General features: G+C 46.3%; 1 protein-coding gene across 1 annotated transcript in view; it reads left to right on the top strand.

Moving 5' to 3' along the window:
• LOC144508712 (uncharacterized) overlaps positions 1-15,976 on the top strand; it is a 45,368-nt gene that overhangs the window by 14,272 nt on the left and 15,120 nt on the right. The window contains exons 3-4 of the mRNA XM_078237021.1: positions 2,079-2,142; positions 8,009-8,128. Coding sequence (XP_078093147.1) covers positions 2,079-2,142; positions 8,009-8,128 — 184 coding nt within the window. The remainder of the gene's footprint in view (positions 1-2,078; positions 2,143-8,008; positions 8,129-15,976) is intronic.

Raw genomic sequence — 15,976 nt, forward strand, 5'->3', positions numbered from 1 at the left:
ACACAACAAGAGCCGCCCCCCCCACACACACACACACAAGAGCCGCCCACACCCCCCACACACACAACAAGAGCCGCCCACCCCCCCCCACACACACACAACAAGAGCCGCCCACCCCCCCCACACACACAACAAGAGCCGCCCACACCCCCCCCCACACAACAAGAGCACCCCATCCCCACACAAAAAAAGCCACCCATCCCCCCTCACAACAAGAGCCACCATCCCCCCACACAACAAGAGCCCCCCACCCCCCTCCACACTCGCAGCACCCCCTTCCCCTGCCAATCCAAAATACAACATGGCCGCCACAAAATAGGCCCCTCTGAGCATCACGGAGCAGTTTGAACACAGAGACTTGCCTCCTCGCTCTCCCACACTAATGTAGCCCCAGAGTCTAACTTATATAGAGGAGGTGTTTTCCAGGTTTCGATGGGCGAGGTGATAAAGGCAGGCGAGCTGGAATGATTAATGACATTATGATGAATACAAAAACATGTAAATTGATGTCTCGCTTGGTTTGGGCGGGCTCTCACTTTCTTACCATGATAAAGTGGTAACCTGCGTCAAAATGGCCGTCATTTCCACTTCACATCCGATTTTACAGCATTATCGCGCCCAAAAATGGACACTTTATTCATTTAACTAACAGTGAACAGGCCTTTTGGCTAAGATCAAGTGTAGTTATGCAGATGCTGCACTTGGTTGAGGTCATTGGGTTGCATTTAAGCTTCTTTTTCATATGAAGCAATTTTTAAAAGCGGCATCTTGGCCTTTTGGCTACGATGCATACCCTGGTTGCAGACCCTGTCTTGTCAGCCTGGATCGGAAATGTCTCAACTTGTTGAGACTCTGAATTGGACTTGATTTGATTGAATTGGAAAAGTATAAAAAAACAGTGAACAGGTTAACTAAACTATTAACAAACCAAATAAAACACTATTCTAATGGAATGCTGTTTAGATAATGGCAATTCCCACTTATTAACAAAAAGAATAGAATCTTTGGTCACACTCAAAATGTGATCAGGTTTGTCGTCTTCCAGGACTTCTGTCTTCTGTGCTGACTTCTTCTGTGTTCTATTCTTCTGTTGGTATCTTTACGATTGAGATGAGGCCTTCTTTTAAGTCAATAATCTGGTGGCACAGTGGTTAGCACTGCTGGCTCAGTGCCAGGGACCTGGGTTCGATTCCCGGCTTGGGTCTCAGCCTGTGTCTCTGTGGGTTTCCTCCGGGTGCTCCAGTTTCCTCCCACAGTCTGAAAGACATGCTGGTTAGCATTGGCCATGCTAAATTCTCCCTCAGTGTACCCGAACAGGTGCCGGAGTGTGGCAACTAGGGGATTTTCACAGTCACTTCATTGCAGTGTTAATGTAAGCCTACTTGTGACTAATAAATAAACTTTACTTTTAAATGTGGCTGTTAGACTGGCAGAGAACAGTTACTGTCTGTGACTCTCTCTTCAGCTATGATCTGTGGCAGTTGCTGGCAGATGGTCTTCTGGCAGTTTGGAGCTACGGGCTGTGGCCTTTATACCCCCGATGACATACCAAAAACCCCACAATAGGATTGGTTTGCAGGTTATCAAACCATCAAATTCAAATCTGATAGGCTGCTGCTATTCAAATGCCTATTTCAAATGGATTGGTTAAACTGTTTTCATAGCAACAGTACTGCCTATCAATATAATGTTTCACTTTGGGTCTCTCTGTGTACTTGTATTTGTGATGTGGAGACGCCAGCGTTGGACTGGGGTAAGCACAGTAAGAAGTCTCACAATACCAGGTTAAAGTCCAACAGGTTTATTTGGCAGCACAAGCTTTCGGAGCGTTGCTCCTTCATCAGGTGAGTGAGTCCTCAGTTTGGAGTCCTGAGTCCTCACTCACCTGATGAAGGAGCAGCGCTCCGAAAGCTTGTGCTACCAGATAAACCTGTTGGACTTTAACCTGGTGTTCTGAGACTTCTTACTGTACTTGAATTTACGCCTGCGTTTTTTAAACTCTAAGTATAACAAAAAACTAACTTTTTTTAAACAAGACAATGCAATTTTACAGCTCTTAGCATTTTTACATTTTTTAGCTAATTTTACAAACACGACCTTCACAACACTTGGAGGTCCCAGAGGGAGATGTTGGATAAGCAGGTGAATAATGACCCTTGCCATTGAATGTGGACAGCAGATATTCTTATTAGACTTTGCCCACCATGGTGTATGATGCAACAGGATTGAAGCTATATCTAATTATAGATGCACAATTGTGTTTCAAGAGATACAAAAATTATATACGATAAACAGTAATGAAAGTTGCCAGTAATCTGAATTAAACCAGTAATATGTAACAAGTCAGTAAGCATTCACAAAAGTAGAGACTGATTGATAGTTTGCTTTTGTTATCCTTGATCAAGGAGTTGAACTGAGTTCAACTATCAGCCGGTGGCTCTGGCATCCATCATTATGAAGTGCTTCGAAACGCTAGTCATGGCACGAATCAATTCCAGCCTCCCGGACTACCTGGATCCACTACAGTTTGACTACCGCCGCAACAGGCTCACAGCAGATGGCATCTACCTGGCCCTGCACTCAACCCTGGAACACCAAGATAACAAGGACACCTATGAGAGACTCCTTTTTATTGACTATAGCTCAGCCTTCAACACTATTATTCCCATGAAACTCATCTCCAAACTCCGTGTCCTGGGTCTCAGCACCTCCCTCTGCGACTGGATCCTGAACTTCCTAACTCACAGACGATGATCAGTAGGGATAGGCAACAACACCTCCTCCACGATCATCCTCAACACCCCACAAGGCTGTGTTCTCAGCCCCCTACTATATTCCTTATACAACTATGACTGTGTGGCCAAATTCCCCTCCAATTCGATTTTCAATTTTGCTGACAACACCACTGTAGTGGGTTGGACCTCAATGATGAGACAGAGTACAGGAATGAGATAGAGAACCTGGTGAACTGGTGCGGCAACAATAATCTCTCCCTCAATGTCAACAAAACGGAGGAGATTGTCATCGACTTCAGGAAGTGTAAAGGAGAACATGCCCCTGTCTACATCAACGGGGACGAAGTAGAAAGGGTCGATAGCTTCAAGTCTTTAGTTGTCCAGATCACCAACAATCTGTCCTGGTCCCCCCATGCCGACACTATAGTTAAGAAAGCTCACCAACACAGCTACTTTCTCAGAAGACTAAGGAAATTTGGCATGTCAGCTACGCCTCTCACCAACTTTTACAGATGCACCATAGAAAGCATTCTTTCTGGTTGTATCACAGCTTGGTATGGCTCCTGTTTTGCCCAAGACGGCAAGGAACTACAAAAGGTTGTGAATGTAGCCCAATCCAGACTCCCATCCATTGACTCTGTCTACACTTCCCGCTGCCTCGGCAAAGCAGCCAGCATAATTAAGGACCCCACGCACCCCGGACATTCTCTCTTCCACCTTCTTCCGTCGGGAAAAAGATACAAAAGTCTGAGGTCACGTACCAACCAACTCAAGAACAGCTTCTTCCCTGCTGCTGTCAGACTTTTGAATGGACTTACCTTGCATTAAGTTGATCTTCCTCTATACCCTAGCTATGACTTTAACATTACACTCTGCACTCTCTCGTTTCCGTCTCTATGAATGGTATGTTTTGTCCGTATAGCGCGCAAGAAGCAATACTTTTCATTGTATAACAATATATGTGAAAATAATAAGTCAAATCAAATTCAGACTATCACTGCTCTTGCATAATACATTTTCAGAACTGTTTTAGGTAATATGTAATACCCTCTGTATTACTAATTGACAGTGTGGTCCCCATTACAAACAATGTTACATGGGACTTTATCTGGATTGCGATATCAGTACCAAACCCAGCTGTCCAGTGATGAGCACACAAAGATGCACACGATAGTTTCTCTATTATACAAGAAGCCACAAACTCTAGGACAGTGAATAAATGTGAAATATTCAGCCTCGCCCGTCTGGAATCAGGCAAAACTATAGCTGGCTTCTCGCCATCTGTTATAATCAGTGTCCTGGATCCAAAGTGCATTCCTGTCAGTGAGTGCAGTCTGACCCAGTAAATCACAGCCCAGTCCATGGATGTGCAGGTTAGGTGGATTGGCCATGTATGGGGACAGGTTTAGATAGGGGGATGGATAAGATGCTGTTTTGGAGAGACAGTGCAGATTCGATGGGCTGAATGGCCTCCTTCTGCACTGTAGGGATTCTTTAGTTCTATGAAATGCTCCTCCCAATCTCCTGTCTTGAAAAGGCTTACTGTGGATGGCTGTTTCAGCACTTTGAATGGTGCAGATGTGAGTCAACTGAGTGACGCCCTGATTGAAATTTTGGTAGCTAACTGGGTGGAGTGTGCACACTGCGGGCCTTCCTTTTCCAGTTTCACCTGACAGAAGAGGACCAGAGGCTACGATTATTTCTGTGGGGCTGATGGCACAGGGAGCAGGTGGCACGGTGGCACAGTAGTCAGCACAGCGCCAAGGACAAAGAACAAAGAACAAAGAAAAGTACAGCACAGGAACAGGCCCTTTGGCCCTCCAAGCCTGCACTGATCATGATGTCTGCCTAAACTAAGACTGTATGCACTTACAGAGTCCGTATCCTTCCACTCCCATCCTTTTCATGTATTCATCTAGTTGCCACCTTGAATGCCCACCACCTCCCCAGGCAGCGTGTTCCAGACATTCACCGCCCTCCGTGAAAAAAAACCTGAGTTCAATTCAGGCCTCGGGTCACTGTCTGTGTGGAGTTTGCACGTTCTCCCCGTGTCTGCGTGGGTTTCCTCCGCGTGCTCCAGTTTCCTCCCACAGTCCAAAGATGTGCAGGTTAGGTGGATTGGCCATGCTAAATTGACCCGTAGTGTCCCAAGATGTGTGGGTTAGGGGGATTAGCCATGTTAAGTATGTGGATAGGGCGGCAAAGCGGGTGGGTAAGATTCTCTTTTAGAGAGTCGGTGCAGACTCGATGGGCTAAATGCCCTTCTTCCGCACTGTGGGGATTCTATGTATATGGAGTGTTCCTCCGTCTTTCACAAGAACAATGTTTACACAGCCACGGTGTTGTCCACTCCTCCCCTCACACTGCACTCTGTGTCGCGCACAAGAAACAATACTTTTCACTGTATCCCAATACATGACAATAATAAATCAAATCAAATCAAAATATCCCTGGTGATATAACACACTGAGGAGGTGATTAATTAAAAGGAACTATCCCGGTGTTCTTTTTCTTTCATTATCTGGGGTTGGGGCGGTGTGGGGGTGGGGGTACACGGAGGAATCACACGTGTATGCATGTCACACAATTTTTGTCTCCCTCCCTGTGGAGAAACATGGGTGTTTGTGATAAAAAAGAAGCAAACAGTTTTATTGGGGGTTGGCTGCCTGCCAGAGGGCCGCGTTCCAAGATCTTTGCTGCAGATGCTGGAACAGAATGTGTTTACCATCTTATGTCCTAGGCAGAGCTCAGCATGCCCTCCCTTGTGAAACCATTCAACAAACCAACCCATCACTAATTCCTGATTGTGAAACATTTCAATCATCCCGCCGCCCCAGTGACTGAGCGAGGAACTGCAGCCTGCTCAGAACATTCAGCTCGCAGTCAATTTGCCTCAGCACCTCTTGGCTAAGTCCAGCTCTTTGATCAAACTCTTGATCACCTCTCTGGTCAATGCCCAGGCAGTTACAAATGACAAACCAAGTGAGGAATGTGCGCACTAATACTGTGCTGATCTTTCAATCATCATCAGTCCATGAGATTTTGATCTTGTGTAACATTCACTTTTCTTTTGTACCACAGAATTCCTGCACTGCAGAAGGAGGCCATTTGGCCCATTGAGTCTGTGCTGTCTCTCCAAAAGAGCATCTCACCCAGGCCAACCCCTCCCCGCAACCATGCACATTTACCATGGCCAATTCATCTAACCTGTACATCTTAGGACATGAAGGGGCAATTTGTCATGGTCAATCCACTGAACCCACACATATTTGGACTGTGGGAGGAAACCGGAGCACCCAGAAGAAACTCACCCATACATGTGGAGAACGTGTGAACTCCGCACAGTGACCCAAAGCCGGAATTGAACCCAGGTCCCTGGCTTTGTGAGGCAGCAGTGCTAACCACTGTGCCACCGTGTTGGGCCTATTTTAGTGATAACAATGCTGACTTGCACAATATCTTCAACACTCAACCACTTAATTGAGTTGTATGGAACCATAGGCCTTACATATCATGGATCCTTTGATAGCTTCACTTAGGATGACATTATTGCCTTAAAATGGAACTAAATCTCTTGGTGATCTTAACCAACATCAGTAAAAATAACAGATTGTGGGTAACTTTAACCTGACCCATTGGGAAGGGCCTGGTTGGAGTCAACTCAGCCACCATCGTACCCATACAGAATTTTACTGTCCATTGACTTTGGCAAGTCACACAAGCCTGTTTTCCATTGCAGTTAACATTACTCCCATTAAGCTTAATGCCGCGATTCAGTGGAGAGATCTGTGAGTGCAGATTCACAGTATGCAGACTTTTGTATCTTTTTTCCAATGGAAGAAGGTGGAAGAGAGTTTGTCCGGAGTGCGTAGGATCCTTGATTAAGCTGGCTGCTTTTCCGAGGTAGCGGGAAGTGTAAACAGAGTCAATGGGTGGGAGGCTGGTTTGCGTGATGTACTAGGCTTCGTTCGCGACCTTTTGTAGTTTCCTGCGGGTCTCCATGTGGCATTGGCTGTCAACTTTTCTTCACTTCCCCAGAATTAGCACAAAATCAGTTCCAGGCAGTAGAAGGGTGGAACTCCTGCTCTCCTCTGCTTCACTCCTACTAACTCATTGAATGCAGGCACCAGGAAGAGCTTTGTGTTTGGAAAGGGTGCAGAGCACTCTGAAGATGGACATGGCACCCTCGCACAGAGACAGTGAAACCAGTTGCAGTGAGCAGCCAGAGGCCACAGTGTGAGAAGGTCTGGAGGAAAAAGCTGGTACATGGACACTAGGAAGGAGGCTGAGAGGCAAGACAAGTGGAGGAAAAGGTAGACAGACATCCTACCTGAATATGACAGAGGACCGCTGCTGAAGGCAAACCAAGCTAAGCCGTGAGGTGGCGACAGGCATATGCCATATGTCCAGCAACAACTCAAGCCTCAATTCATCACCGCCCCCCCCCCCCCCCCCCCCCACCGCCACACACCCCCCCCCCCCATCCTCCCCCCACTATGCCCTGCCAATGGGTGGCTTGCAGTACAGTGGCTAGCATTGCTGCCTCACAGCACCAGGGACCCAGGTTCAATTCCTGGCTTGAGTCACCGTCTGTGCGGAGTCTAAACATTCTCCCCATGTCTGCGTGGGTTTCCTCCGGGTGCTCTGGTTTCCTCCCACAGTCCAAAATACGTGCTGGCTAAGTGCATTGGCCATGTTAAATTCTCCCTCAGTGTACCCAAACAGACGCTGGAGTGTGACTACTCGGGGATTTTCACAGTAACTTCATTGCAGTGTTAATGTAAGCTTACTTGTGATACTAATAAATAAACTAAACAATGGTCGTGAAGGTAATCTTCACTCTCAATTTTTATCCCTCAGGATCTCTACAGGACTCTACAGGAAACCTGTTTGGTATATTCCAGTTAGCAGCACACGTTAAGACTTTTACTTATGCCCTGTTTGCTTATGGGGAAAGGTCATGTTAAATAAATTTGGTACTCCAGATGCAGAGGGGCATTTGCCCAATTAGCAGGCTTCCCCCAGATGCAGGGTGATAATAATTGCACCCCTTTGTCATAAAGGTTCTACATCAACCAAAAGTCTTTCCACATCCTCACGTACGGGTGGTTTGTGACCACAAGACAGTGTTGCTGAAAGTATGTGCAGATTTTCCAGATGGCTGCCATGACTCCTTCACACTGAGGAGTTCCCATCTACTCACACAGATCCGTGATTGGCTTTGAGGGGAACAAGGGATAGCCTTTTCAAACCTGGATAATGATCCTCTTTAGGAACTCTCAAACTGAGTCCAAGTGCAGCTCCAACAGCAACCATGTCCTCACCAGTACCATCCAGCAGACCAGTGACATTTTAAAGATGTGCTTCAAGTATCTGAAGCGCTCAGCTCTGCAGTAAGCCTCAACAAGGATATCCAGAATAATAATGGCACGCTACATGCTACACAACATCATGCAGGGAAGAGGCTAGAAATCAATGACAGCATGGTGGCACAGTGGTTAGCACCGCTGCCTCACAGCACCGGGGACCCGGGTTCAATTCCCGGCTTGGGTCACTGTGTGGAGTTTGCACGTTGTCCCTGTGTCTGCGTGAGTTTCCTCCCACAGTCCAAAGGCATACAGATTAGGTGGATTGGCCATGCTAAATTGCCTCTTAGTGTCAGGGGGACTAGCTAGGCTAAATGCATGGGGTTGTAAGGATAGGCCCTGCACTGGATTGTGGTCGGTGCAGACTCGATGGGCCAAATAGCCTACTTCTGCACTGTAGGGATTCTATGATTCTAAAACAACACCATGTGCAGAGCTGCCACCTCTGACTGATTGCTCTGTGATTAATTATCCTTGGAGAATTAGAATTGGGCCTCCAATTAAACCATTGTTACAGTCACTCTGCCAACTGCATACAGGTAGAAACCTACATTTATGCAACAACTTTCATGATGTCTCAAGATTCTTTGCAACCAATTTTTGAGTTGTAGTCACTGGTGTAATGTGAGCAATGTTATCAAATGGCAGGGCAGGCTGGAGGAGCCAGAAGACCTCTTCCTGCTCCTGGTACACATGTTTGTGTGTCAGGAGTGTGTAATGAGCTCATAGTGAATTAGTAACTGTCTTACACTGCACGTAACTCTCAATAGTCCTTTCCATTGACTTAAATATAGTGCTTTTCTCTACTCACCTGCTATCCCATTCTATAGTGGTGCTTTTTAATAGTTCTTTGAGGTATCGAAATGCCTTGATAAAGTTGTGTTGCATGGTAGATATTGAAAGTATGTGGTAGTGAGAAGCAGAAATCAGTAGAATCTTCAGGCTTGCTGACAAGAAAACACAGATACAATCGTGAACCATCCAATCTTTGTCCTCTGGTCTCTTAAAAGTTATGTTGCACAGGGACACCAAAGGACTTCAACACTTCTCACTGACAATGAAAACGTATGTTGTTCAATCACTCTATTTTGTACCTCAGGAGTCACCTGATCATTCTACCCCTTGAGGTTACTGATAAGATAGAATCCAATTACACCACTTGTATGAAATAATTATAATGAATAATATCATGTACCCCAGGCAGGAGAAAGTCCTCTAATTCTTCTATAGAATGGAAAAGATCTTGTGCAGTTTATCTGGGGTACAAGTCTTGAATCCTTCCCCCAAGTATGAATTTATTGTCACCATGTTCTTATGGTACAATAGCAGAACATGTTAGTGAGCGCGGAGGCAGTCGCCAAAGTCACTGAACAGTTATAGATAACGAATGGAATATTTTCCTGTCAAATTAATAATATTGCACAATGCTATTGAAGTAAAATTTGTGCTCTCTGGTTTGTTTAATAGTAAGAAGTTTAACAACACCAGGTTAAAGTCCAACAGGTTTATTTGGTAGCAAAAGCCACACAAGCTTTCGAGGCTCTAAGCCCCTTCTTCAGGTGATTGGGAATTCTGTTCACAAACAGAACTTATAAAGACACAGACTCAATTTACATGAATAATGGTTGGAATGCGAATTCCAACCATTTGTTTGTGAACAGAATTCCCACTCACCTGAAGAAGGGGCTTAGAGCCTCGAAAGCTTGTGTGGCTTTTGCTACCAAATAAACCTGTTGGACTTTAACCTGGTGTTGTTAAACTTCTTACTGTGTTTACCCCAGTCCAACGCCGGCATCTCCACATCTTGTTTAATAGTAACAGTGATATCATTCAGAGAATGCATGCAAACTAACACTATATTATATCATTGCTGTTCTTAATAATGACAATGTCGCAATATATCACACCTTCACATTGAGAATACCCTCCATCGTGTTGTGTGGCACTACCACTGTGCTAAATGCGGTAGATTTTGAACAGACCTAGCACCTCAAACCTTGGCATCCATGAGGTGCTGTGGGCCATCAGCAGCAGTAGAATTGTACTCACCCACAATCATGCCCCAGCATACCCAGCACTCTACCATTACCACCAAGCCAGGGGATCACCCTGGTTCAATGTACAGTGCAGCAGGGCATGTCAGGAGTGACACCAGGGATACCTAAAAATGAGATGTCAACCTGGTGAAGCTACAAAACAGGATTGCTTATGTGCCAAACAGCATAAGCAGCAAGTAATCGACAGAGGTAAGTTACCCCACAACCAACAGATCAGATCTAAACTCTGCAATCCTGCCACATCTAGCCATGAATGGTGATGGACAATTAAACAACTCACTGGAGAAGGAGGCTCCACAAATATCCCCATCCTCAGTGATGGAGGAGCCCAGCACACATCAGTGTAAAAGATAAAGCTGAAGCATTCGTAACAATATTCAGCTAGAAGTGCTGAGTGAATAATTCATCTTGGCTTCTTCCAGTGGTCCCCAGCATCAAGATGTGAGTCTCCAGCCAATTCAATTCACTCCATGTGATATCAAGAAATGGCTGAAAGCACAGGATCTTGCAAAGGCAATGGTGCCCTGTCAATATTCCAGCAATAGTACTGAAGACTTGTGCTCCAGGGCTTGCCACTCCCCTCGCCAAGCTCTTCCAGTACAGTTACAACACTGGCATCTACCCAGCAATATGTAAAATTGCCCAGTTGTGTCCTGTACACAAGAAACAGGACAAATCCAACCTGACCAATTGCCATCCCATCAGTCTCTCTCGCTCGTCAGTAAAGTGATGGAAAGGGTAATCGACAGCATTATGAAGCAGCACTCACTCAGCAATAACCTGTTCAGTGACGCCCAGTTGGGTTCTGTTAGGGTCACTCAGCTCCTGACCTCATTACAGCCTTAATTCAAACATACACAAAAGTGAATCAGGAGGAAAAATCTCCACTGGGTTGGAGTCTTATCTGGCACAACGGAAGATATTGTGATTATGGTTGAAGGTCAATCATCTCAGCTCCGACACACCACTGCAGGGGTTCCTCAGCGTCATGTCCTAGGTCATTTTCAGCTGTTTCACCAATGACCTTCCTTCCATCATAAGGTCAGCAGTTGGGATGTTCACTGATGACTGCAGTATGTCCAGCACCATTCACGATTCCTCAGATACTGAAGCAGTCCATGTCCAAATGCAACAAGATCTTCACAATATCCAGGCTTGGGCTGACAAATAGCAAGCAACATTCACGCTACACAAGTGCCAGGCAATGACCATCTCCAACAAGGGAGGATCTAACCATTGTCCCTTGATGTTCAATGGCATTACCATCACATCCTGGGGGGTTAACATTGACCAGAAATTGATCTGGACCAGCCACATAAATACTGTGGCTACCAGAGCAGGTCAGAGTCTGGGAATCCTGCAACAAGTAACTCACCTTGTGATGTCCCAAAACCTGTCCACCATCTACAAGGCACAAGTCATTGAGTCATAGAGATATGCAGCACAGATACAGGCCCTTTGGCCCAACTTGTCCATGCCGACCAGGTTTCCTAAAATGAACGAGTCCCATTTTCCTGCATTTGGCCCATATCCCTCTAAACTTTTCCCATCCATGTATCTGTCCAAATGTCTTTTAAATGGCGTAATTGTACCCGCCTCTAACACCTCCTCTGGCAGCTCATTCCATAGACGCACCACACTCTGTGTGAGAAAGTTGTCCCTCAGGTCCCTTTTAAATCTTTCCCCTCTCACCTTAAACCTATGCCCTCTCGTTTTGGACTCCCCTACCCTGGGGAAAAGACCTTGGTTATTTACCTTATCTATGCCCCTCATGATTTTATTAACTTCTATGCTCGAGGGAGTAACGTCCCAGCCTATCCAGCCTCTCCTTATAATTCAAACCTTCCAGTCCCGGTAACGTCCTTGTGAATCGTTTGTGCACCCTTTCCAGATTAATAACATCCTTCCTATAGTAGGGTGGCCAGAATTGTATGCAGTACTCCAAATGCGGCCTTACCAATGTCTTGGACAGTTGTAACATAATGTCGCAACTCCTGTATTCAGTGCTCTGACTGATGAAGGCGAGTGTGGCAAACACCTTCTTCACCACCCTGTCCACCTGTGACGCTACTTTCAAGAAACTACCAAGACCCTACCATTAACTGTGTAAGTCCTGCCCTGGTTTGTATTACCAAAATGCAACACCTCACATTTATCTGAATTAAACTCCATCCGCCATACCTTTGACCACGGCCCAGTTGACCATAGAGAGTTTTTATCACTGTCCCCTACACCACCAATTTTTATGTTGCCTGCAAACTTCCTAACCACGCCTCCTATATTCTCATACAAATCATTTGTATAAATGAGAAACAACAGTGGACCCAACATCGATTCCTGCAGTACACCTCTGGTCCAGTCTGAAAACAACTCTCTGTCTCCTCCCGGCAAGCTAATTTTGTATCCATTTGACGAGTTCTTCCTGGATTCCATGTGATCTAACCTGACTGACCAGTGTGCCATCCGATACCTTGCCTTCTTAAAGTCCATGTAAACAACATCTACCACTCTGCCCTCATCTATTTTCTTGGTCATTCCTTCAAAAATCTCCATCAAATTTGTAAGACACAATTTCCCACACACAAAGCAGTGCTGACTATCCCTAATCAGACCCTGCCTGTCCAAATACATGTGGATCCTGTATCTTAGAATCCTCTTCAACAACTGACGCACAACTGACGTTAGACTCACCAGTCTGTAGTTCCCTGGATTTTCCCTGTCACCTTTCTTAAATAACGGCACAACATTTGCCTCCCTCCAATCTTCCGGTACCTCAGCCGTGGCTGTCGATGATACAAATATCTCCGCTAGGGGCCTCGCAATTTCTTCCTTAGCTTCGCACAATGTTCTGGGATACACTTGATCAGGTCCCGGGGATTTATCTACCTTTTTGTGTGTGATGGAATACTCTCCACTTGTCTAGATAAGTGCAGTTCCAACAACATGGGCAGCACGGTGGCACAGTGGTTAGCACTGCTGCCTCACAGAACCAGGGACCCAGGTTCATTCCGGCCTTGGTCACTGTCTGTGCGGAGTTTGCACTTTCTCCCCATGTCTGCGTGGGTTTCCTCCGGGTGCTCCAGTGTTCACAGATGTGCGGTTAGGCCATGATAAATTGCCCATTAGTGTCAGGGGGCTAGCAGTGCAAATACACAGGATTATGAGGATAGGGCCTGGGTGGGATTGTTGCTGGTGCGGGCTTGATGGGCCGAATAGGCTCCTTCTGCACTGTAGAGATTCTATGATATTGTCTGTTGGTATTTAGTGGGGGTAAGTTGAGCAGCAAATCTACTGAATCATAGAAATTCCCAGCAAAGTCCGATCCCATGAGTTTCCCATAGAGTGGGTGAGGGGAAAGTTATCTCCCATTGAGTTATCTCCCAAGGCGACACAATGGCACAATAGGGCGGCACAGTAGGGCGGAACGGTGGCACAGTAGGGTGGCACGGTGGCACAGTGGTTAGCACTGCTGCCTCACAGCTCCAGAGACCTGGGTTTGATTCCCGGCTTGGGTCACTGTCTGTGTGGAGTTTGCAAATTTTCCCCTTGTCTGCGTGGGTTTCCTCCGGGTGCTCCAGTTTCCTCCCACAGTCCAAATATGTGTGGATTAGGTGCATTGGCCATGCTGAATTGCCCCTTAGTGTCCTGGGATGTGTCGGTTAGAGGATTTAGTGGGATAAATATGTGGGGTTACAGGGATAGGGCCAAGGTGGGATTGTTGTCGGTGCAGACCCGATGGGCCGAATGGTCTTCTTCTGCACTGTCGGGTATCTATGGTATCAATGGAGTTACAAATTTATTTTATGGCCAAAATACTAATCACCTGAAAACCATCAGCTATCCAACCTCCCCCCCCCCACCCCCACCACCCCCTCCCCACCCCACTCTCCCAACTAAGTGCAAACATACATCAACATTATTTAATAAAGAGACAGTATTCCCCACCACCGTAAAGGGAAGGCGTAGTTGGGGGGGGGGGGGGGGGGGGGGGGGCGGGGGTGGATGATGAGGGGTTAAGTGGGGAATGGAGAGAAACAGGAGTTTGATGACAGGGAGTGCAGTTTGGCAAACGATTGGCTTCTGGATGGCTGCAGCTGGCAAGGGGATTGTGTCTCACACATCGTCAAGCCTTCACACTCCCTTTACTGGGTTCACACACCCACTGGCCAATGAATGGCAAATGTCAGCTGTTTGACTGATGAATGGGGTCTGTAAACTGGAGACGAGATCATCTTGACCCTGTTGGAAAGAATGCCGTGCGTGCCTACAATACCTTTCCTGACCCAGGATGTGCCGAAGAACTTCACAACCAATAAAATACTGTTTGATAAAAGCAAAATACCGCAGATGCTGGAATCTGAAAAACAAAACAGAAAATGCTGGAAAATCTCAGCAGGTCCAACAGCATCTATGGGAGAGAATAGAGTGAATGATTCGAGTCAGGATGACATTTCATCAGAGCTAAAGACAAAGGAAATAGGACAAGATTTATACTGTAAGACTGAGGAAGAGGGAGAAATTAACAAAGATGTCATAGACAAAAGGACAAAAGGGAATATAAATGGTGGTGATCATGGCTAGGAAGTGTGCTGATAACGGTCAATAAGAGATCAAAATGTGTAAGTGGCAGAAGAAAGGTAAGCAGAGAGTTAAAGGACAGCCTGAGACATGTAGCATAAGTCCCTCGGGGGATGGGGCAAGGGGCAACTGTGGGGGGGAAAAGATGGAAAGTGAGATTTTTGAAAAAGTGGAAAAATGAAACAATGGAAGAAATTAAAATTAAAAATAAGTACACAAATAAGTAAAATGACATGAAATCAACTGAAATAAAATGAAATAAATGGAAGTGGGGTGAAGGTGGAGGGGAGAGTTCACGCTCTGAAGCAGTTGAACCCAATGTTCAGTCCGGAAGGCTGTAAAGTGCCCAATCGGAAGATGAGGTTCTGTTTGTCCAGTTTGCATTGTGGTTCGCTAGAACATTGCAAAAGGCCAAGGACGGACATGTGGACAGGAGAGCAGGGTGGTGTGTTGAAATGGCAAGCGAGAGGAAGGTCTGGATCCTGCTTGCGGAAGGTGTTCAGCAAAGCGGTCACCGAGTCCACGTTTGGTCTCTCCGATGTAGAGTAGACCACATTGGGAGCAACAAATAATAGATCAGATTGAATGAGGTGCATGTGAAGCACTGCTTCACCTGAAAAGAGCGCTTGGGCCCTGTTAGGTGCAAAGTACAATTTGAAGAGTTCCTAGGTGAGGATGTTGTTTTGTTCTGGTATTGTTGTTTTGGGGGGCTGGGGAGCTGGGAGGGTCCATGCAGTTCATCCTGACAATTTACTGCCAAAACCTGCAGCAGAATTCTCTCCCCTCCTATCCTGAAATGCGCGGGAGATTCCAACAACTTGGTTTGCTCTCCCTTTGGGTACTTTTCAGGAAGCAGGGAAATCAACATGGATTGACTGCAGTTTGATGGTGGTGTTAAAACACCATCTACCAGGTACACGGTACCTACTCTTGCAGCTCGGCCAACGTTGTCTACCTGATACGCTGCAGGAAAGGATGTCCCGAGGCATGGTACATTGGGGAAACCATGCAGACGCTGCGACAATGGATGAATGAACACCGCTCGACAATCACTAGGCAAGACTGTTCTCTTCCTGTGGGGGAGCACTTCAGCGGTCATGGGCATTCAGCCTCTGATCTTTGGGTAAGCGTTCTCCAAGGCGGCCTTCACGACACATGACAGCGCAGAGTCGCTGAGCAGAAACTGATAGCCAAGTTCCGCACATATGAGGACGGCCTAAACCGGGATGTTGGATTTATG

The sequence above is a fragment of the Mustelus asterias genome, chromosome 20 (assembly GCF_964213995.1).
Source record: "Mustelus asterias chromosome 20, sMusAst1.hap1.1, whole genome shotgun sequence".
Lineage (NCBI taxonomy): Eukaryota > Metazoa > Chordata > Chondrichthyes > Carcharhiniformes > Triakidae > Mustelus > Mustelus asterias.